The sequence below is a fragment of the Pongo pygmaeus genome, chromosome 8, assembly GCF_028885625.2.
Source record: "Pongo pygmaeus isolate AG05252 chromosome 8, NHGRI_mPonPyg2-v2.0_pri, whole genome shotgun sequence".
Classification (NCBI taxonomy): Eukaryota; Metazoa; Chordata; class Mammalia; order Primates; family Hominidae; genus Pongo; species Pongo pygmaeus.
The window spans coordinates 82,389,532-82,412,819 of NC_072381.2; the positions used below are offsets into that span (position 1 = coordinate 82,389,532).

Here is a 23,288-nt window from a genome sequence, read left to right on the forward strand (position 1 = left end):
GCTATTGATTTAATAAGCTTCCTATTGTTGAGCGAGCAGGTGGCTATGATCAGAGAACACTGAAATGATGCAAACCACCATTTCAGTGTTGTTCAGTTATTTCGCTAAACACTATTGGTTGGAGGACCCTTGAGTATCCCTTATGCTCCTTATGCTTTTTTTTTGGGGGGGGGGGGGCGAGACAGAGACTCGCTCTGTCTCCCAGGCTAGAGTGCAGTGGCGCGATCTCGGCTCTCTGCAAGCTCCGCCTCCCGGGTTCACGCCATTCTCCTGCCTCAGCCTCCTGAGTAGCTGGGACTACAGGCACCCGCCACCACACCTGGCTAATTTTTTGTATTTTTGGTAGAGACCGGGTTTCACCACAGCCAGGATGGTCTCAATCTCCTGACCTTATGATCCACCCACCTCAGCCTCCCAAAGTGCTGGGATTATAGGCGTGACACCCCGTGCCCGGCCTCCCTTATGCTTTTTACATCTTTGATTTACTAATCCATGTTGGGGCAGCTGCAGTGCTCTCCTTTAAACCTAATGTTTAGATCACATCATTGTATACACAGATTAATGAACTGGGGTTGTTCTAGATTACTTTAGATACCCTAAGAGATCAAGTTTTAAGTACTCTCTCCATTTAGAGAGTATGTTATCTTCGACAGATATTTCTTCCTGGAAACTTTCAATCATTTTCTGCCCCATCCTCTCCAGAATTATACCCAGTGAAATCTAAAATTCAAAATCAAACTCCCAAACTTGCTTTTAATCTAAATATAGCTTTCCCCTCCATAATTTCTGACCCTGACAAACATTCTTTCTATTACAAAACCACAACGTGACTTGATAAAACTTTAACTTAAAAAAAGATACAGCAGCATTATTCATGATAGCCAAAAGGTGGAAACCATGCAAATATGCATTGATAGATGAATGCATATACTCACTGTGCATATACACACAGGGAGTATTATTTAGTCTTTAAAAGGAAGGAAATTCTGACATATGCTACTATAATACATGGAGGAATCTTGAAGACATTGTGCTAAGTAAGCCAGACACAAAAGGACAAATGTATGATTCTACTTATATGAAGTATATAGAGCAGTCAAATTTATAGAGACAGACAGAGGATGGTGGATGTCAAGGGTAGAGGGAGAAGGGAATGGGGAGTTAATGTTTAATGGATACAGAGTCTCAATTAGGAAGACTAAAAAGTTCTGGAGATGGATAATAGTGATGGTTGGAGAACAATGTGAATACACAGTAGTTAACACTACTGACCTGTACACTGGAAAATGCTTTAAATGGGAAATTTTGTTATGTGTATTTTAGCATAATTTTAAGGAGAAAAATTTGTAAGGAATTTAATGGTTGTACATTTTATTTCATTTCATTTTTAGCTCTGTGCTTGTGGGCTACTTTTTCTTTTTCTTTCTTTCTTTTTTTTTTTTTTTTTTTTTGAGACAGAGTCTCACTCTGTCACCCAGGCTGGAGTGCAGTGGCACAATCTTGGCTCACTGCGACCTCTGCCTCCTGGGTTCAAGTGATTCTCCTGCCTCAGCCTCCAAAGTAGCTGGGATTACAGGTGTGTGCCACCACGCCCAGCTAATTTTTGTATTTTTAGTAGAGACGGGGTTTCACTGTGTTGGCCAGGATAGTCTCGAACTCACGACCTCAAGTGATCTTCCCACCTTGGCCTCCCAAAGTGCTGGGATTACAGGGGTGAGCTACCTTGCCCAGCCCCAACTTTTCTTATGTATAAATAACCCTAAGTCCTTCATAGATAACAAGTAAATAATTAGTAAGTGAACTATTTTTTCCTTGGATGAGAATAATAATTTTGGCACAAAAAGCAGTGTAAAATTGGCCAAAGTTATAAAGCAATAAGTGCAACAAATGACTCTAATCTCTCTTTCTACTCACAAATAATTTTTTTTTTTTTTTTTTTTTTTTTTTTTGTCACCCAGGCTGGAGTGCAGCGGCACGATCTCGGCTCACTGCAACCTCCGCCTCCCGGGTTGAAGCGATTCTCCTGCCTCAGCCTCCCAAATAGATGAGACTACAGGCATGTACAACCATACCCAGCTAATTTTTGTGTTTTTAGTAGAGATGGGGTTTCTCCATGTTGGCCAGGTGGTCTTGAACTCCTGACCTCAGGTTATCCGCCCTCCTTGGCCTCTCAAAATGCTGGGATTACAGGCATGAGCTACTGTGCTAGGCCCACAAATAACTCTTAAACAGGGCAATAGTTGGTACATTCCTAGTTGATTTCTCCTTTATATTTGTCAAACAAGACTTAGTATTCATAGTTCCCTATTTCCAAACATCCTTTACAAAGATTTGAAAAGAAAAGCAGTCCTTTAAATAATTCTTTATAACATTCCATTAGCCTTAGGCATATTTTTATAGTCAATTAAATACAGGCTTTTCTAATGGGACATTGATTCTCATTTCCATACACAATTGCCTCCATAAGAGACTGGGTAATGCCATCTCTGGCACATGTCCAACAATCCCTGTCTTCAGGGCAGTGGTACTGGTCAGGAACTTTTTCTAGACTTTAATCTTAAGCAAAGCTAGTCATATAATTTTAGGTATTGGCTTTATCTGCTAGGAAAAGAAAAAAAAAAGTCCTAGCTACAATGGTTTAAATGGATGAACCTCCATTTTCTCATGGCACAAACAGGAGGTAGACAGGGCAGTTTGTTGATGTTGATATAGGGTGTTGAGGCAAGTTCCCTGTGACTTTTTAAAAAATCAGTTTGGGGGTACAAGTGCAGTTGTGTTACATGGATATGTCGCTTAGTGCTGAAGACAGGGCTTTTAGTGTAACCATCACCCAAAATGTGTACATTGTACCCATTAGAGAATTCCTTGTCCCTCACCCCGCTCCTACCCTCCCACTTTCCAAGTCTCAAATGTCTATTATTCCGCTGTCTATGTCCATGTGCATACATTTAGCTCTCGCTTTCAGGCAAGAACATGCAGTATTTGACTTTCTGAGTCATTTTACTTAAGATAATGGCCTCCAGTTTCATCTGTGTTGCTGCAAAATACATAATTTTATTCTTTTTTATAGCTGAGTAGTATTCCATGGGGTGTGTGTGTGTATTTATGTGTGTGTGTGTGTATGTATACACACACACATAAATTATATATATTATAATTATATATAATATATACAATTTATTTCCAGCTTTATATTTGTCAAACAAGACTTTATAGCTGAGTAATAGTCCCCTCAGCTATAAACATATAGTATATACATATATATATATATATATATATATATATATACGTACACACATGGTATGCAATACGTGCATACCATGGAATACTACTATATGTACGTTTATATATCTGTATACACACACACACGCACCATGGGATACTACTCAGCTACAAAAACAAATAAAATAGGCTGGGTGCACTGGCTTACGCCTGTAATCCCACCACTTTGGAAGACTGAGGCAGGTGGATCACAAGGTCATGAGATGGAGACCATCCTGGCCAACATGGTAAAACCCCTTCTCTACTAAAAATACAAAAATTAGCTGGGCATGGTAGCCAGCTACTCAGGAGGCTGAGGCAGGAGAATCACTGGAACCCGGGAGGCAGAGGTTGCAGTGAGCCAAGATCGCACCACGGCACCCCAGCCTGGGTGACAGAGCGAGATTCAGTCTCAAAAAGAAATAAAAATAAAAAAGAATAAAATGTATATATCCCACATGTTCACATATTCTTTAACTAATCATCCATTGGTGGACACGAAGCTTGATTACAGGACTTTGCTATTGCGAATGGTGCTGCAATAAACATACGAGTGCAAGTATCTTTTTTGATATAATGATTTATTTCCTTTGGGAAATATCTAACCAGTGGTATCTAACCAGTGGTAGGATTGCTGGATCAAAGGTAGTTCTATTTTTAGTTCTTTGAGCTATCTCCTTACAGGTTATATTAATTTACATTCTTAAAGGTTATATTAATTTACATTCCTACTAACAGTGTATAAGCATTTCCTTTTCTCTGCATCCTCACCAGCATCTATTATTTTTGACTTCTTATAGTAGCCATTCTGATTGATATGAGATGGTATCTAATTGTGGTTTTGATTTGCATTTCTCTGATGATTAGTGATGATGATCATTTTTTCATATGCTTCTTGGCCATTTGTGGGTCTTCTTTCACAAAATGTCTGTTCATGTCCTTTGCCTTCTTTTTAATGGGTTTTTTTTTTCTTGTTGGTTGAGTTCCTCATAAATCCTGGATATTAGTTCTTTGTCAGATGCATAGTTGTGAATATTTTCTCCCATTCTATATGGTATCTGTTCACTCTGTTGATTATCTCTTTTGCTATGCAGAAGCTTTTTAGTTTACTTAAGTCCCATTTGTCTATTTTTTGACTTGCTGCATTTGATTTTGAGGTCTTAGTCGTTAATTTTTTCCCTAGTTCAATGTCCAAAAGAGTTTTTATTATGGTTTCTTATAGAGTTTATATAATTTCAGGTATTACATTTAAGTCTTTAATCTATCTTGAGTTAATTTTTGTATATGGTGAGAGTTATGGGTCCAGTTTCATTCTCCTTCATCTGGCTATCAAATTTTCTTAGCACCGTTTATTAAATAGGATGTCTTTTTCTCTGTGTTTATTTTTGTTAATTTTGTCAAAGATTAGTTGACTGGAGGAATGTGGCTTTTTTTGTGAGTTTTCTGTTCTGTTCCACTGATCTATGCATTTATTTCTGTACCAGTGCCATGCTGTTTTGGTTACTATAGCCTTGTAGTATAATTTGAAGTTAGGTAATATGATGCCTCCAGCTTTGTTCTTTTTGCTCAGGATTGCTTTAGCTATTTGGGCTCCTTTTTGGTTCCCTGTGAATTTTAGGATTGCTTTTTCTAATTTTGTGAAAAATGAGGTTGATATTTTAACAGGAATTGCAGTGAATCTTTGGCTTTTCCCTCCAAAGACTGTTGATTGGGTTGCCAAATTTACTTTCAAGCCACAGGCAGCAAGAAAGTCAGCACAACAAGGCTTTCCCAGAAGTTCCGCCAAACCACATCTCCTTACACCCCACTGGCCACTTCTATGTGCAAAAAAAAGTTGGGAAATAGTGCTAAGCACACTACCAGAGAAGTTTATCTGTTTTGTTTTGCTTTTATTTTTTGTGTTTTGGTTTGGGGGTTTGTTTGTTTTCACTAAGAAAGGAAGGAGAATAAATACAGAGTAGGCAATCTGCCTTCTTTACTCCAGGGAAGCCCAGGCATTCCTGAATTCTGGCAGTGGTGAGAGATAAGGTACAGAGCTTCAATAGGGCATGATTACTATATGGATGTGACAGCAGCAACCTCAATGTTAACTCATCATCAAATCACATCCTTTGTCCTTTTTCTTAGAGCATGTGATGCCTTCTTCTTACTCTTTCTTCTCCTTTCTTCTCTTTTTTAAAATTGCCAATGTATTGTCTTACTCATACATGTCCTAGAAATGTGATGAGGTTTCAGGAAATTGGGGTACTGAAAAGTAGATGGGCTGCTCTAATCTATTTTAGTCCAATCTATTTCCTGTGGCAGGACCTTATGCTGGCAAGAGGATTGGCTTGAGTTCAGGCATAACCTGGATACTAATTGTAGAAGAGATAGTAAGCTTTAAGTATTATTTATCAGGTTTCTCTTCCATAAAATGTGCAACATATTTATTGATATGGATCAGTATATTTGTGAAAGTTCTTGAAAAAAATTAAAATGTGATTTAAATGCTATATATTACTTTTGATAATTTCAAATTGCATTTGCTTTTATTTTAATTTTGAAATGCAAAAGCACATGTGGCAAGCACTTTGTCCTCTACATCAAGAGGGATAAAAACCTGTAGGTCAGAATTATTCTACAGTTGAATCACTCCCTATTTAATTTTTCTTTTAATAGATGCATCTGCCTTTCTTAGTGTGGCAAGTGAGAATCATTTTACTTTTCACAAAGTAGAAACAACTTAGAAAATTTAGAAAATTCCATTATAAGCCTCAAGATGATAAATGTGCTTATTATTTGAAGATATTTCTTAAGTCTTTCTGAGATTAACTTTTCATACTAAAGTAATACCTGAGTCACTTTTCCCATGCTTTGTACTTTCCTTTGTATCTCAGGTAAGGAGCTCAGGATAAATCCTTGAGCAATAATAGTAATTTGTCTGTAATTGGCATATATTACAGAGCTGAGTCTGTCTCTGTCTCTCTCTCTCTGTCTCTCTCTCTGTCTCTGTCTCTCCCTGTATCTGTCTCTCTGTCTCTCTCAGAGTTTTAAAGACAGGCTCTCCTTATGTTGCCCAGGGTGGTCTCGAGCTCCTGAGCTCAAGTGATCCTCCTGGCTCAGCCTCTAAAGTAGCTGAGACTACAGGCATGCCCCGCCATGCCTGACTGCCACAGCTCTCTTGATTAAAAAAATTTTTTAGGACATAGGATTCTTTTTGGTGGCATTAGAAGAAATAAGATTTTCATGTGTGAGCTGCCTTACCTTGGTAGGGGGTTGAGAAGTGACTAACCTGAATATTATGTTAATAGCCAAAGCAAAAAGAGAGAAGATGCATGATAAGAAGCTAAATTCTGAGTTTATCTTGCCTTTACCACTCGAAGTAGTTAGGTTAGTGTTAGACACATTGACTAATTATATTTCCTATTTTAGTGCTGCTTTGTGAATTTTCTCTTTTATGCTGATCACTCATTGTAGCATTGGGCTCAGACCAAAGCTCTGCATTTGGCTCCGAGGGCATCGGTCTCTGAAGGGTGTGTCCCAGCAGAGGGCCAAATGCTTCTCAGGGCAGCTGGGGTTTTCAGATGGCAATAGGTCAAAATTAAAAATAGGGATATAAAATCTTTTACCCTGGCTCATCTAGTTTGGCAGAGGCTAGTTTCAGAAGAGTCTAGAAGTGACATTTCTACTTCCATGGGTTGATATAAGGGTTTGTCAAGTAAGGAATGCTGTTGGACTTGGACATGCCAGTGACTTAAATGTGAGGGTCATTGCAGCAGGATGGCTGAGTACTGGGTGCAGCAGCCCCTCAAAACCCTCTGTGTTGTTTCTAATCCTTCCACATGTCTCAAAAAGATTGTGACTGATCCATTGTCAAGATTTGGATCATACTTCCAAATATAAATTCTTAGATTCTATTTTCTTTTTCTAAATCTTCCTATCCATAGGAAAAAAAAAATCATTCTAATTTGTCATTAGCCTATTTTGCATACTCAGGTTTATGTCCTTGTCAAAATGTAATCTTGCACTTCTTGTAAGTGACTGTGAACCAGGGCAACATCCCCCAAAACTCTTTCTTGGGGCAGAAGACCCTGATGGCTCCTGAGTCACAGCTGACTAACAGTTTATCAAGGGAATCTTGATTGTCTGTCTCTGGGTATCAGGGGTCAGCCGAGAGAAGGATGCCAGAATGTGCTGAAAGCTCTAGTACTCTTGATTCAAAACCTGAGGATTCCTTTCTTCATGTAATTAATACATGGCAGTTATTGTGAGGCACTAGAGGGATACAAAGACAAATATAACACAATATGTGCCCTTAAGAAATGTATATTTAGTAGGAGGAGACAGATAAATAAACAAAAGAGTGCCACTAAATATCCCCAGGACTTTGATAAGAGGTCAGTCAGGGTTGGGGGTAGGGGTTGAGGCTTCAGGAATAGGAAGAAATAAAAAACCTCATGGAGGGTGTGACCCTTGAGCTGAATTTTCAGCTGACAGATGCTGGCTCCTGGGCATGTTGAGGAAAAGCATTCTTGTAGAGTAAGGCAAGACAGAGAAACGTGAGACTATATTCTGTTTGGGGGACATGCAGGATGACAGACCAGTATGAAGAAAGGTTTTGTAAAAGAGGAAATCAAAGGGCCAAATGAGGAGAGATGATAGTGTCTTAACTTCCATGAACGTTAAAAATTTCAACTTGTAAGCAATAGATGGCCATTAAAGGTATTTTTTTAAATAAAAGAATGAATGGCTCTGAACATGCCCTAGTGATAACTGATTGTTTGTTGCTTCTTCCTCCTGTCCTCAATTTAAATAAAGCAAGTGATTATCGAGCATGTTGTAACATAATTTCCTGTAAAAGGGAAATTTATATTCCTTTTGGAAAACCAATAATACTCTGACTCTTCTTGATTAAAATGTCCATATTAAGCCGGGCGCGGTGGCTCACTCTTGTAATCCCAACACTTTGGGAGGCCGAGGCGGGTGGATCACGAGGTCAGGAGATCAAGACCATCCTGGCTAACATGGTGAAACCCCATCTCTACTAAAAATACAAAAAATTAGCCGGGCGTGGTGGCAGACACCTGTAGTCCCAGCTACTCGGGAGGCTGAGGCAGGAGAATGGCTTGAACGTGGGAGGCGGAGCTTGCAGTGAGCCGAGATCCAGCCACTGCACTCCAGCCTGGGCGAAGAGTGAGACTCCGTCTCAAAAAATAAAATAAAATAAAATAAAATAAATGTCCATATTAAATTATGTTTTCCTTACTTAGGAATGCAGGATACATGAGGGCACTATATTCATGTACCATTTGGTTTACCAGTATTTGCTTACTTAATCATGATTTCTTAAGCAATCATAGAAAACCACTAGAAAGAGACATAAACTATTTGCAAATGCACTATGCACATTTTTATCTTGTTCCTGGGCATGTGACCAAGTGATTTGTGTTGACAGAATGGTTATACGCCACTGCACATCGCTGCCAAAAAGAACCAGATGGACATAGCGACAACTCTGCTGGAATATGGTGCTGATGCCAACGCAGTTACCCGGCAAGGAATTGCTTCCGTCCATCTCGCAGCTCAGGAAGGGCATGTGGACATGGTGTCGCTGCTCCTCGGTAGAAATGCGAATGTGAACCTGAGCAATAAGGTAACCCACTTCTTTCTTGACAAAGCGCGCAGGCACACCAAAACCTCACCCCTCAGAAAGGTCACTAAGAATTCACAGAAGATCTAGGTCAAATAGGATGTGTAAAGTGTAATATTGCACCAAGTTGTTTACCAAAGTGTTACTTAACAGAGCAAAAATTTGGAAACAATCTGTTTAAACAATAAGAAAAATGGTCAATAGGCCAGTTGCTCTGGCTCAGGCATTTAATCCTAGCACTTTGGGAAGACAAGGCGGGTAGACTGCTCGAGCCCAGAAGATTGAGGCTGCAGTGAGCTGTGATTGCTTCTTTATACTCCAACCTGGGTGACAGAGTGAGACCGTGTCTCTTTAAAAAAAAAAGAGACAGAGAGAAAGATAATGGTAAATAGATAATTCAGTCAGACAATGAGTGTATATGGAAGTGGCTCTATATACATATAGCCATAAAAATGAAGTCCAGGAAGTTTTTGTAGTAACATAAAGTTTTGTTATAATGTTAATTCAAAGAGCACCATTGTTACTTCACCATAACATAGCAAATAAGAAGTTGCAAATTGTAGCCCTTTGCTTTATTCCACAAACATGTTTGGGGTCCTGCTCCTTGCTCATCCGTTTTTAAGTTCTAGGTTACAAAGAGAAATGGGAAACATTGCTGCCTTCCTGAGTTCATTTTAATAACAAATTTAGAGTAGCTATTTTATGGAGTAGATAGGAGAAGTTGTTGGCAATTTTGAAGGAACTTGTGAAGACTGTTCCCTAAACTCTTCAAACACCCATGCCGTCATCTTTGATATGCTCATTATTCATGAAGAAAAGACTAGAGTTTTGTCAAGCAAAGTGAAAGTTCAGCCCACAATTAACCAGAAACTTGTTAATGAAGATACTGCCTCTCCATGTATGTATCAAAGAATTTAGGTTTGCTGAATTGCTCATTAAGATTCCCCCAAAACACAAGACAGGTGTTTCTAAATCTTCAGATAATAGGAAACCACACAAAAGGGCCCTCAGATTCTGATAACCTCCCCTCTCTGGCATTTAGCTTCTCTTCTGCCTGCTGGGTGTGGGCATAGCTGTGATATTTCTCAGGCCTAGCTCAGATATTAGAGTAGGGTTTCAAAATAGCAATAGTCTTATGTTGACAAATAACAAGTAATTTAAATACTTGTAACACGTGTGCCTGTGTTTTGAAATCACAGAGAGTTTGAATCCTAAGTCGGATTCTTCCTGTGTCATTTGGGCAAGTTATATTACCTCTCTGAGCCTCAGTTTTGTCCTTTAGTACATGGAGATAGCAATACTGACTTCTTGAGATGCTTTGAGGATACACTGAGAAAACATTCAACACTTTTAAGTAAGAAAAAATCATTTTTTTAATTTTGGAATTTTTACAGTTTTGGAAAAAGATTACTCCATAACAATCTGAATTCTCAAGGTTATATTTAACAAATTCTGTAGACCAAAAGACATATACAGGAGACCAGGGATATCTTTTTTTAGTTTTAGTATTGTGAAAATCTTTTTTGGTCATTACAGAGCAAACCATTTTTTTAATTTTATTTTTTTCTTGTTAAACATTCCTTTTAGGAGTGCATGTCTCAGCATTTAATGGGAATCAAAAAGCAATTTCATAATAGTCATTATAGTTAAGATTTGTTTGATCTTTTGAATTTTCTATAGTTTTATATACCAATTTAGAGACCAGAATTGTAATGGCTTACCTCAAAACTCAACTTGTCTTTATGACAAAGAGGACCTTGTGTTTCCCAAATTGAAGCACATGCTGGTATCAGAGTGTATTTTCTCTTGTGAGCCCATAATATTGTATTTCATCATTTCTTCCAGAAACAATGTAGTACTTTCACAATTGGTTTAAATGGAATATTTCCAGTAGGTTTGATACCAAACTGCAGTGTAACTGACTTTGTTTCTTCAAAATCCTGCAGCCAACTGGTACAATATATGCCCAGCCTTGAATTCACCTTAGACTTGTAGAGCGATTTTAGGCTAAAAATATTTAGGGCAAAAATGTTCTCAGTGCTTGCTTTAGTAGAGTGGAAACCAACAAAAGGAATTCTGAAGACCTAAAGACATATAGCAAACCAGGGAAACCTGGAAATTTCTGGCCACCTTCCTGAATAAATGATACACAAGCAGAGATATTCCTAAAGGAATTCTAAAAGATCAACGGGCTTTCCATTAGCATGTTGAACTTAAGGAACTTCGAGAACTTCTAATACTTTTAACTTCTAACTTCTCATTAGAAACTATCTAATAAGAAGGCATTTGTAAATCCTTGCATCCTTTCTCCGTTGTCGTTTTCAGTAGAAAGCACTAAATATGCCCTGATACAAAAACAGAAAAGCAGCAAAACTTTTTATTATTCAATAAGGAACTGTCTCTCAGTTTTTGTTAGTTTTTCCTGAGCTGCCAGTGTTTTAAGCATCAATTACTCACTGTTCCCTCCTCCCTTCTCCTGCCTACCTTTCCCTCTTCTCACATAACACTACATTTTGTTTCCTTGCTAAAAAATAACTATTAAAAAAGATTTAGCTTTCATAATTTATGTTGAACTAAACACTTTATTGTTTTTACTTTCTTTTTTCTTACTAGTAACCAGCACTTTCCCAGTACTTTTAAGGAAAAATGATCATGAACCCCAAGTTATTATTGAGGTGCTAGTGTTCGATTTGATTCAATTTTGCTTTTGATGTTCCTATTTTCCCATATAGGTTTTGCAGACCCCAATGCCTATATTTTTTTATACAACTGAAAGAATATTAAACAGAGCTGTTGCTATTTTAATTTGATGTTTTCTCTGTTTCAAATAAATACTTTTTTTTTTTTTTTTTTTTTTTTTGAGACAGAATTTCATTCTTGTTGCCCAGGCTGGAGTGCAATGATGAAATCTTGGCTCACTGCAACCTCCTCCTCCAGGGTACAAGCGATTCTCCTGCCTCAGCCTCCTGAGTAGCTGGGATTACAGGCATGCACCACCACTCCCGGCTAATTTTGTGTTTTTAGTAGAGACAGGGTTTCTCCATGTTGGTCAGGCTGGTCTCAAACTCGCAACCTCAGGGGATCCGTCTGCCTTGGCCTCCCAAAGTGCTGGGATTACAGGCGTGAGCCACTGTGCCCGGCCCTAAGTGCTCTTTTTAAAATGAGCAATGATCAAAATGCCATAAAAGATTAACAGGTAACTTCTGAACTCAAACAGGGCTGTGGTTACTTTCATATTGTTTTTTAAAATATTTGAAATTATAACCATGAATATAAAAATAAAATGTTATTTATATAATTTATACTGTTCTACCTAAGAAAAATGTTTGATTTTTTTTCTCTGATTTAATCTATGAATGGGTTGATTAAATGCTAGACACTGGTTATATAAAAATTAAAGATACAATACTTGAGTCAACAAGCTCACAGTGGTTTGAGGAAGACAAGCAAGAAAACAGAGTTTAAATGCAGGATTGTGATATTTTTAATAGAGGTGAGCATATAGTAGGTTTGCACATAAATGTAATAACTTGGCCCTTTATTGAAATGAGAAGAGAGAAAGGCCAGGGGAGCCTGAAGTGACTCCATCAGTGAGTGGGTAAGCCAGGTGAGCAGCAGGCACCGAGACATGGGAGCATGAGGGGACAACATGTGCCCACAACACATTTCTCAGTCTTTGCTGAGAGCTACTCAGTAAAGTACCCTCAGTGTCAAAAGTTTCAAACTTCGAATAGGTGACCATGACACTCACAAAATGTTGTGGCTAACAATATTATTTCCTCTGAAGTAGAACATGCAACATGGTTCTGTGATGAGGTCAGTGTTTGGGTGGTGCCAATTTTGGCTCTGGCTTATTTTTCTTGAATTTCAAGTGAATGCATCAGTCCTCCTTTTCACATTTCCCCCTTTATTCAGTTCAAGTGAGCTTCCTCCAAAATTCTATAAACATTATTAAAAAGTCCCAGCTTGACTCTCTCTGCATTCCATAATTGCTCTGATGGAATAGCAACCCCTGAATAAATAATGTTTCACATCTAGAAGACTCTGTGCTCTTCCTGAAACTGCCTTTGATTACCTCCTTTCCTCTGACAAATAAGACAGGTTGATATTTTCATTGTACAGATGCTAGAGGGGGAGAAAAGACTTCCAGGATTAAGATATTAACTTCTGTGCTCATAATGGATGAAAGCAAAAAATCTGAAAGCACTAACACCAACTCACTTTCTCTTAAATATTATAAAAAATGCTTTACAATTTAAAGAGGTTTTTTAAAACCAGAGTGTAATCTTAGTAATTTTTTTTCTTGGTCATGAGAGCAACCATGTGTTCTGCAAATTCTCTAATAGGGTTAGTTTCAAATACTGTTATCAGTCTTGTTAAACCCATACATCATCTAAATGACCTGGAAACTGTCATGATCCTGCATTCACATTACATCTCACAGGCGATCTTTCCTACCCAGAGTGACATACAGAAAATATTCATTAGACCTCGGGAATTAATATGGAGAAAATATTATCAGCATATGTCAGTGTTCACTTTGTAAACAGATATCATTTAAATAATTTTTGGTAAAGCTAGTGGCATTGGCGATATGTTAAAACTCTTGCATAATTTTGTAAAAATAAGAGTCTAATTTTTGGAGATGAACACTGAAGTGTATGGGTGTAAATGTTATAGTGTCTAGATTTGTTTTAATATTGCCACAAATGAATGAAAAGGAAAAGAGGGATAGATGAAACAAATACAGGAAAACTTTGATAATTGCTAAGTCTGTGATGAGTATACAAGGCTCACTCCATTTCTTACACTTTTGAGTATGCCTACAGTTTTTCATGCAGCCTACAGATAGTCATGTTGCCACAGTGCTAAGACAGTATAACATATAATTTTTTTTTTTTTTTTTTGAGACAGGTTTCATTCACCCCTGTCACCAAGGCTGGAGTGCAATGGCGCTATCTCAACTCACTGCAACCTCCACCTACTGAGCTCAAACAATTCTCCTGCCTTAGCCTCCCAAGTAGCTGGGACTACAGGTGCATGCCACTGCACCTGGCTAATCTTTGTAGCGATGAGGCCTCGCCATGTTGGCCAGACTGGTCTCAAACTCATGGGCTCATGTGATCCACCTGCCTCGGCCTCCCAAGCGTATAAATTTATTCCATAGGTTTTTTCTAACATAGAAATTCTTGGCTTACCATCTTAGAATTCACAAATGGTTTCTCAAACATGGCTATGTGTGTGACATTCCTTCCTATAAGATGACTGTGCCCTTTGAATCTTTTGCAGAGTGGCCTGACCCCCCTCCATTTGGCTGCTCAAGAAGATCGAGTGAATGTGGCAGAAGTCCTTGTAAACCAAGGGGCTCATGTGGACGCCCAGACAAAGGTATACGGCCCTCCCTTTCCACACGGAAAAGAATGTGTCCATTTGGTGACTGCAGTCACCAAACTATAATTGTATCAGGAGAACAAACCCTTTAATCATCTCTTTTCTATGTAGTATTTTAAATATTTATTTATGCAAGGGACACTAAAGTCTCCGGTTGCCATATTCCAGGGACTTTTGTCTTTAACGGCCTGGGTACTTGATTCTAGCTGCATAGTAATTTCCCCTATATTAACACTGTTGAGCCTTCTTACAACAGATGTGTCCTTCAGGGGCAGAGTGTGAAAGCTTGTACCTTTCTTAGTTTTTGTGATGGATTTTTTAAATGTAGACAAATAGACAAATAGAAAAACTTGTAATTTGTGACCTCTACGTTCGTTCAGCATGATTTATGAAACAGGATAAATTAAGGCTTATTTAAATATTACTCACTTGCTAAATTCCTAATGGTCTGTGCGGTCATGTGTGTGTTCTCCCTCTCTCAGACGAAAAAGCTGTCATTTCAAAAAGAAAAAAAAATTGCTGATTAATCTTATATAATGCCACAATTCAAACACACACACAAAAAGGACTTCTCATGTCATCATCAAAGATATAGCTTCACATTAATCACATTTCTCTGAAAATTTTCTTTATATGCTTAATTTTGTTATTTCTTCATATCAGATTTGTGTCATCTACTCTAACATATGTTTTGTTTTTGTTTTTGTTTTGTTTTGTTTTGTTTTGAGACAGAGTCTCACTCTGTTACCAGGCTGGAGTGCAGTGGCTTGATCTCGGCTCACTGCAACCTCCACCTCCCATGTTCAAGCGATTCTCCTGCCTCAGCCTCCCGAGTAGCTGGAACTACAGGCATGCGCCACCATGCCCAACTAATTTTTGTATTTTTAGTAGAGACGGGGTTTCACCATGTTAGCCAGGATGGTCTTGATCTCTTCACCTTGTGATCCGCACGCTTCGGCCTCCCAAAGTGCTGGGATTACAGGCGTGAGCCACCACGCCCGGCCACATATGCTTTCTTTCTATATGCCATGTTTGACATGAAAAAGAATGACCACTAAATATTGTGAATAAAATTTTTATATGTAATTTAGGCAGGTTCTGAGGTACATGGGCATATTGAAGTAACTAATAATACAGAAATATTACCCCAAATTAGCCAGATAAAAGGGTATTGACACCAAAATGAGACTGAATTTAGCTTATTTTCTTATGCTACTTGAATACTTTCGTCAGGAAATAATTCTTGACTTTGGAAATTTGCAACTTTATGGTAAATGTCTTCATTCCATACTGCTTTATTCACACAGAGAGAGAGAGAGAGAGAGAGAGAGAGACAGACTTAAACACTTTCTGAGGTTCTCTCTCCTTTTTATAGATATAAAACTCTAGAAGGCAAGGTCTGGGTCAAGTTTCTTAACATTTTTCTGCCCCAGCACATCCAAGGCATGCCCTAAAATTCAGCCAGGGAGTATGGTGAGGATTCTCAAGGCCAGGTGGGGGAGGAGAGAAACAAGTACTGTGCTGCCTCCATCTGTTTTCCATTTGCACACACAGCCCCTCGAGGTACAAGTCTCAGGACTCCACCACAGTTTCCTTCTAACCCAGCCCAACTCAGGTCCCAGTTGGTAGTCTTTTTTTTTTTTCTCCAAGAGGGAGTCTCACTCTGTCACTCAAGCTGGAATGTAATGGCTTGCTGCAACCTCCACCTCCCAGATTCAGGAAATCCCACCTCAGCCTCCTGAGTAGCTGGGACTACAGGTGCATGCCACCACACCCAGCTAATTTTTGTATTTTTAGCAGAGGCAGGGTATCGCCATGTTGGCCAGGCTGATCTCAGGCTCCTGACCTCAGGTGATCCATCTGCCTTGGCCTCCCAAAATGCTGGGATTACAGGCATGAGCCACTGTGCCCGGCCACATAATCATTTTTGTACTCTCTATAATATCTTGCGGCATGTAACCTTTCCTGCCCTTTACAAACGGAGCAGAGCGTCTCACTTCAGAAAGCATCTCTCTGTCCTTTACAAGTTATTTTCCTTTCCTTTCTCTTCTCTGCAAAGGTCACAGCCACCAAAAGGAAGTGAAGCGATGATTGTCCCATAACTAGAGCACAGCAGAAGTGCAGATAGCTGGGTTGCTTGCATTTGCTGCTTAATTTTGTGAATAAGGAGTTTGTTGTATCCCAGGAATGTTCACATTCTCACTGGTAAAGAAGACATCCCCAAGCAGCCTGCAGGTGGGATGTATACCATTCAACTCATTGGCTTACATGCAAAAATAATTAATAATAATAAAAATATCAAGACCTCTTCTCCCTGATGAGGAAAAGACTAGAAAATCCTGGTAACAGCCTTTGCAGTCCTCTCCCCCTGCACCCCTCCAGTTTGCTGAGCCTTTATACCCCACCCCCCTTTTGCATTTGAAGTTCACCAAATGACTTTAAGCTAAATTGTGCCACGGGGTATAATAATCAGTGTTGTCTGATAGAGATGAAGCCACTGCTTTTGCTTTTCAGAAGGATAATGTCCGGAAGCGTTTTATTTAGACCACCCCTAAAAGGCATTGATTCTTAGAGGACACTAATTAGGGATCAGAAGTTACATTGGATTTCTTTAAATGTGTGTAAAAGCATAAAAAGCTTTGAGAACTTATGTGATACTTACTCATTTCACACTTATTTATAGATTTCCTACTGGTCACCAATTTCTTACCTGGGAGATATATTCCTTGCCCTCATAGAATTCATAGTTTAGAGAGCAAAACACATAGTATTATAATAACAAAGTCATCATCATAATAAAATAAAACAACCTATTACCCATTTTCTCTATGCCAGGTACTATTCTAAGTGCTTTTTATTTATTATTTTGTTTAATTCTTACAACTACCCTATGAGGCTGGTAAAATTAGCATCCTCGTCTTACAGATGAGGAAACTGAGGCACAGAAAAAGTAATTACTTGCATAAGGTCCCAAAGCTAATTATTACAAAGCCTGATTTTAACCATAGGTCTATATCTAGAAATATATATATAATTTTAGAGTATTAGGTAATAACTAGGATTTTTGACAAAGGTGGGTAGGATAGAGGAAGCTATAGCTTGTTCAATATCATGGGAACATGTGAAGAAAAACGGGGATTATGTCTTAAGATATTGCTAGAAAATTAAGAAGATCTCAGAGGGCCTTAATGTACCAGGCTAAGCTGTCCAGCTTTTTATCCTGTTTGTACTGAGAAGCCACTGAAGGTTTTAAACACAAACGTGATAAGATCAGCAATCTAGTTTACAAAGATCCTGGGAAACAATGCAAAGAATAAGTTGATTTTAAACCTTGCAGCAGGGGCAGTTAGACTATTGAGAAATCCAAATGAAGAATAAAGAAGGCCTGAACTAAGTGGCAGATGAGACACTGAGAACAGGAGAGAAATTAGAGAAATAATTAAAACTCATACAAACAGCTAAGATTTGAAGACTTTTGGGAGGCCGAGGCGGGTGGATCACGAGGTCAGGAGATCAAGACCATCCTGGCTAACATGGTGAAACCCCATCTCTACTAAAACAATACAAAGAAATTAGCTGGGCATGGTGGCGGGTGCCTGTAGTCCCAGCTACTCGGGAGGCTGAGGCAGGAGAATGGTGTGAACCCAGGAGGCGGAGCTTGCAGTGAGCCGAGGTCGCACCACTGCACTCCAGCCTGGGCGACAGAGCGAGACTCCATCTCAAAAAAAAAAAAAGATTTGAAGACCATGTGTGTATGGGGACTAAGGAGAAGCAGGAAATTCAGGATGAAACTAAGGATCTGACCTGTGCAACTGGGTGATCACAAGTACCATTCAATGAGACAGGGAATAAAGGAGACAAAGCCAGCTGGGGAAAGAAGACTATGAGTTTCGTATTGGGTGTGTTGAATTGTAGATTACCAGGGGCCAATCAAGTAGGAAAACCCAAGAAATGACTCACATATTGATCTGGACACAGAAAGGATGGCTGGTCTAAAGATGCAGATTTCGGAATCATCACAATAAAGGTATTAGCTGACACTGTGAAAGTAGATGTGATCCTCAAGGAAAAGTGTGGCACAAACCAGAGACAAAACCCTCAGGATCCACTCCATTTTACAGTGGATGGAGGAGGCAAAGGAGGGCTGTCCAAAGGTAGAGGAGAAATCAGGAAAGAACATGATAGGGCTGTCAAATTGTGAAAAACTGTCAAGGTGTTTCAGATAAGAGAAGCTCAAAGTCCATGCATGCCATGCATGGCTGGGCACTTGGGATATTAAAAAGCAGTTTTGCTAGAGTAGTGGAGGTGGTGAAATGTAGGGAGAATGAGCTGGAACAGTGAATTAAGATTCTTTTTTTTCAAGAAGTTTAGTTTTGAAAGGATAGAAACCTAGAGAAAAGGAGAAATATTTGAAAGGAGTGCTTTTTGTTTCTAAGATGGAAACATAAAAATATGTCTATAAGCTGAGATGAGCATGCCAGAGGAAAGAAAAATGGTTAGCAAAATTATTTGTTTTTTTGGTTTTTTGTTTTTTTTTTTGAGACGGAGTTTCGCTCTTGTCGCCCAGGCTGGAGTGCAGTTGTGTGATCTTGGCTCACTGCAACCTCCACCTCCCAGATTCAAGCGATTCTCCTGCCTCAGCCTCCCAAGTAGCTGGGATTACAGGCACCCACTCCCACGTCTGGCTAATTTTTTGTATTTTTAGTAGAGACGGGGTTTTGCCATATTGGGCAAGCTGATCTCGAACTCCTGACCTCAGGTGATCCGCCGGCCTTGGCCTCCCAAAGTGCTGGGATTACAGACATGAGCCACTGTGCCTGGCCTGGTTAGCAAAATTATAAGGGGTATCAGAAGCGGGATAGGCTGAGCCAGAATTAGAAATGACAATTTCTTTTTCTTTCTGTTTTTTTTTTTCTTTTTCTTTCTTTTTTTTTTTTTTTTTTTGGAGAGAGTCTCACTCTGTTGCCCAGGCTGGAGTACATGGGCATGATCATGGCTCACTGCAGCATCAACTTCCCAAGGTCAAGTGATCCTCCCACCTCAGCCTCCTGAGTAGCTGGGACTACAGACACATGCCACTACGCCTGGCTAATTTTTTTTTTTTTTTTGTATTTTTAGCAGAGACAGGGTTTTTGCCATGTTGACCAGGCTGGTCTTGAACTCCTGGCCTCAAGTGATCTGCCCACCTCAGCCTCCCAAAGTGCTGAGATTACAGGTGTGAGCCACCACACCTGGCCTGATCTTTTCCTGTTCTCAATCATTAATTTACCAAAGATTTAAAATATTTATTGAGCACTGATGATATGCCAGGCACTGTTTTCAGCACGAGGTAATAATAGCTAACCCTATGTGTCAGACACTGTTGAAATAATTGTTAACATAGTTAATCCTCATGACAACACAATGACTTTGGTACTGCTACTAAAGTCCATTTTATAATGCATAAGCCAATGTACAGAGAGATTCAATAACTTATCCAAATTCACACAGATAGTAAGTAGCAGAGCTGGGTCCCAAACCCAGACAGTCTGCCTCTGAAGCCCAGGCTCCTGGCTGCTGAGCCCCTCCTTCCCCCGTTCTCATCAGTCAGAAGTGCAGCCTGATCAGTGAATGGATGTAAACATCTACTACTTGGTAATCAAGAGAGGAAAAAAGGATGGAAAATTGTTAAAGACTAGGATGTATTTTGCAGGGTTTTGCTGAGCTCTATCCAGTGTTGCCCAAAGGAAGGAAGGAAAAACCTAATCAGCTTATAATGATGTTATCAGTGAGGCAGCTACGACAAAGAGGCAGCGGCTGCTCCGTTCCCTGGGCTATGGCTCTTTGTTTGCTTGTTTATTTAGCTACTCAAGAAAAAAATAGTGAGTTTTTGAAAAATTTATTACTGCTGATTGGAAAGAATTGTTCACGTCCCACCTCTCTGAGTGTATTTATGCGAGGTGCTATTTTGTATGGGAATGCTGTTAACCCCGATGAATGGAGGAGCCTACATCTGATTTCTCTGAATGCAAGTTCAATCTTCTTGGCCATGCCCACGTATTTTTGAAAAAACACTTTAGTGTTTGTGGAACAGCAGGAAGACCAGTGTCCTGGAGCACAGCGACCAAGGGAGAGAATGGTGGGAAGATTAAAAGATGTATGGATGGGGGATGAGGAGGATAGAGGAGACTAGAATTAGAGAGCTCCTAACACTGTATTATAATGACTTAGTGTTTTAGTAAGAATGACATGGGAAGCTATGAGGATGAATAGAACCTGTGCATTAAAATATTTAGGCCAGGCATGGTGGTTCACACTTGTAATCCCAGCACTTTGGGAGGCCAAGGCAGGAAGATCACTTGAGCCCAGGAGTTTGAGACCAGCCTAGGCAACATAGTGAGACCTCATCCCTACAAAAAAATAGAAAAATTAGCCAGGCATGGTGGTGCATGCCTGTAGTCACAGCTACTTGAGATAGATTGAGCCCAGGAGGGGAGGCTGCAGTGAGCCATGATCCCATCACTGCACTCCAGCCTGGTGACAGAGCAAGACCCTGTCTCAAATAAATAAATAAACAACCCTGTCTCAACTATATATATCTAATCAACACATCCATCTCAACAACTATTAGAAATGGTTGTATTATAACTTAGGCAAATTGACTAAAATCTCAAAGAATTTTTTAATATTTAGATTTTTAAAAAATATTGAGTCCACATGGTTTTGACTTGTAAGGGAAGTTCTTTGAACTTGGAAATAATGTTACTTCAATCAATTAAACCAATTGTACTGAGCATTCATTGGACACATTATTTTCAAGCTTCCCTTATTAAGCAGTATTCTGATCATGGGTGCAGTATCTGAGTTCCTCCGTACTGAAAAGGAGAACCCTGCAAAGCAGGCAAATGGATTCTGGTCACCAAAAAGGAATATCCTCCAACGTGTATTAAGTAGCGTTAGAGGCTGTAAGTCAGTTTCCTATATGTGGTTATGGTGAGTTTTCCAGGGACAGTCTGGTCAGTGTGGGTGCACTGACAGTTTGTTTAGTGAGACAAAGTCTACCAAGAGTCACCTCTCTAGGGCAGCACATCCCTGGTAAGGTATCTTCACCTTCTACAGTCAACTGTGGTTTGGGCATCTCTTTTTCAAATTCAAATGTATTCATTTGTTGGGGTCACCATGAAGACACTGGTGCCATCATATAAGATACAGACCCTTGAAAATATGGATCACCCACCCCCATTCCTGTTTAGAAATATTGTGATAAAAGGTCAGTGTTCTCCCTTTCAGAGATCTGGTACTGCCTGTGTCATTATGAACAGGGGCTCTGAGATTGCAGGGTAGTATGTTATAATGAACACAGCCATCTAGAGAAGGATCTGGAATATTCTTATTTTAAAGAAAATAATTATCTAGATTGTATACACATACATACACACACATATACACACACAGAGAACTTATAGCCCCTCAGGGGTCAGTGGATACTAATTTGAGAAACAAACCATTTCTTGTCTAAATCAGCGAATCAGTGGTTTTCAAACTCTGGGACTCTAGATAGGAAGGCAAAAGACTAACTTGATATACCTTGTTCAAGTTCATACTTCGCAGACCACCTGAGCTCTCACCAGCCTCCCTCTTCCTTTTAGTGTTTCTGTGCTTCTTCCTGTCTCTATCAGGCATTCTGATAATCACCTCCTGCCATGTGTTATTATTTAGCCACTTCATTTTTGCCTAAATTTAAAGCTTTCAGAAAGTATTCAATAAACAAGTCAAGTCTCCATAAAGTGCTCTTCTGACCCTGAACAAGAAGCCGCTGAATCAGTCTGTCTATGCTGTCAATTGCTCCATCTTTCCTTTGTATCTTGAAAAGTTCTAAGAACAAGATGACCTGATAAAAAATAAAGCACTTTGGGGAGCTAACAATTTTATGGGCAGTGGTATTTTAATTTATACCTAAGTCTTATGCTGAGAATTATCAAGGGCAATTTTTTTAATATAGAGAAGAAAAAAACCTACTTTTTCCACCTCAAAAAGAAAGGTTAAATAATGATTTTGCTTCTGTTTAGGATAGCTGTTAGTAAAAGTGTAATTATGATGCTTCTTTTTTAAAAAAATAATAATTACAGATGGGATACACACCACTGCATGTGGGCTGCCACTATGGAAATATCAAGATTGTTAATTTCCTGCTCCAGCATTCTGCAAAAGTTAATGCCAAAACAAAGGTAAGCTCCTTCCTTTTTTGTTTCTGCCAGAATCACTTATTTTTGTTTCAAAGGAATTAAAAATCATCTCTTCCATCTTCCTTCTACAGAATGGGTATACGCCATTACATCAAGCAGCACAGCAGGGGCATACGCATATAATAAATGTCTTACTTCAGAACAATGCCTCCCCCAATGAACTCACTGTGGTAAGCACTCAGGGCCAGCTCAGGAAAAGAGGGAGGAGATAGATGGGCCTGGACTCTGGTGTCTTCTTACATTTTTCATTGTACTTTCATGAAAAGGCATGAACAGAGCATTCAGTAGAATGAGGAAAGAAGGACAATAACCATATTGTTCTGAGCTGTTCAGAGAGAGAGAGATGATTAGTGTTTTATATGTGAAAACTGCCTGCTGCAATGTCACCTAGTAGGAAGTACACATGTAAGAAAAAAAATTGTGTTGGTTTCATTGATTGCTTACTTAGAACGTTAAAAAGCCTCTTGGATTGCATGTGTAGCTGCCCAGACTTTGCTGTATGAGTACAAACAGGTTAGGTGGGTTTTGTGCAAGGTATGTCTCTAATGAAACACTTTTTTGTGTATGACAGTGGGATGGGTCTGATGAGACACTCACCTTACATTTTGTATCAGCAAAAAAAAATGTGGAATAAGGCTTGCTAATTCCTCACTCACATTTTCCTTTTGCCAGAATGGGAATACTGCCCTTGGCATTGCCCGGCGCCTCGGCTACATCTCAGTAGTGGACACCCTGAAGATAGTGACCGAAGAGACCATGACCACAACTGTAAGTAAGGAATG

General features: G+C 39.3%; 1 protein-coding gene across 6 annotated transcripts in view; it reads left to right on the forward strand.

The window, feature by feature from the left end:
- Nucleotides 1–23,288, forward strand: part of ANK3 (ankyrin 3) — a 699,134-nt gene that overhangs the window by 531,853 nt on the left and 143,993 nt on the right. For all 6 annotated transcript variants that reach the window (XM_054436350.2, XM_063669954.1, XM_054436348.2 and 3 more), the window contains 5 exons: nucleotides 8,696–8,893; nucleotides 14,180–14,278; nucleotides 22,390–22,488; nucleotides 22,578–22,676; nucleotides 23,179–23,274. In XM_054436350.2, the coding sequence (XP_054292325.1) occupies nucleotides 8,696–8,893; nucleotides 14,180–14,278; nucleotides 22,390–22,488; nucleotides 22,578–22,676; nucleotides 23,179–23,274 (591 nt within the window). The remainder of the gene's footprint in view (nucleotides 1–8,695; nucleotides 8,894–14,179; nucleotides 14,279–22,389; nucleotides 22,489–22,577; nucleotides 22,677–23,178; nucleotides 23,275–23,288) is intronic.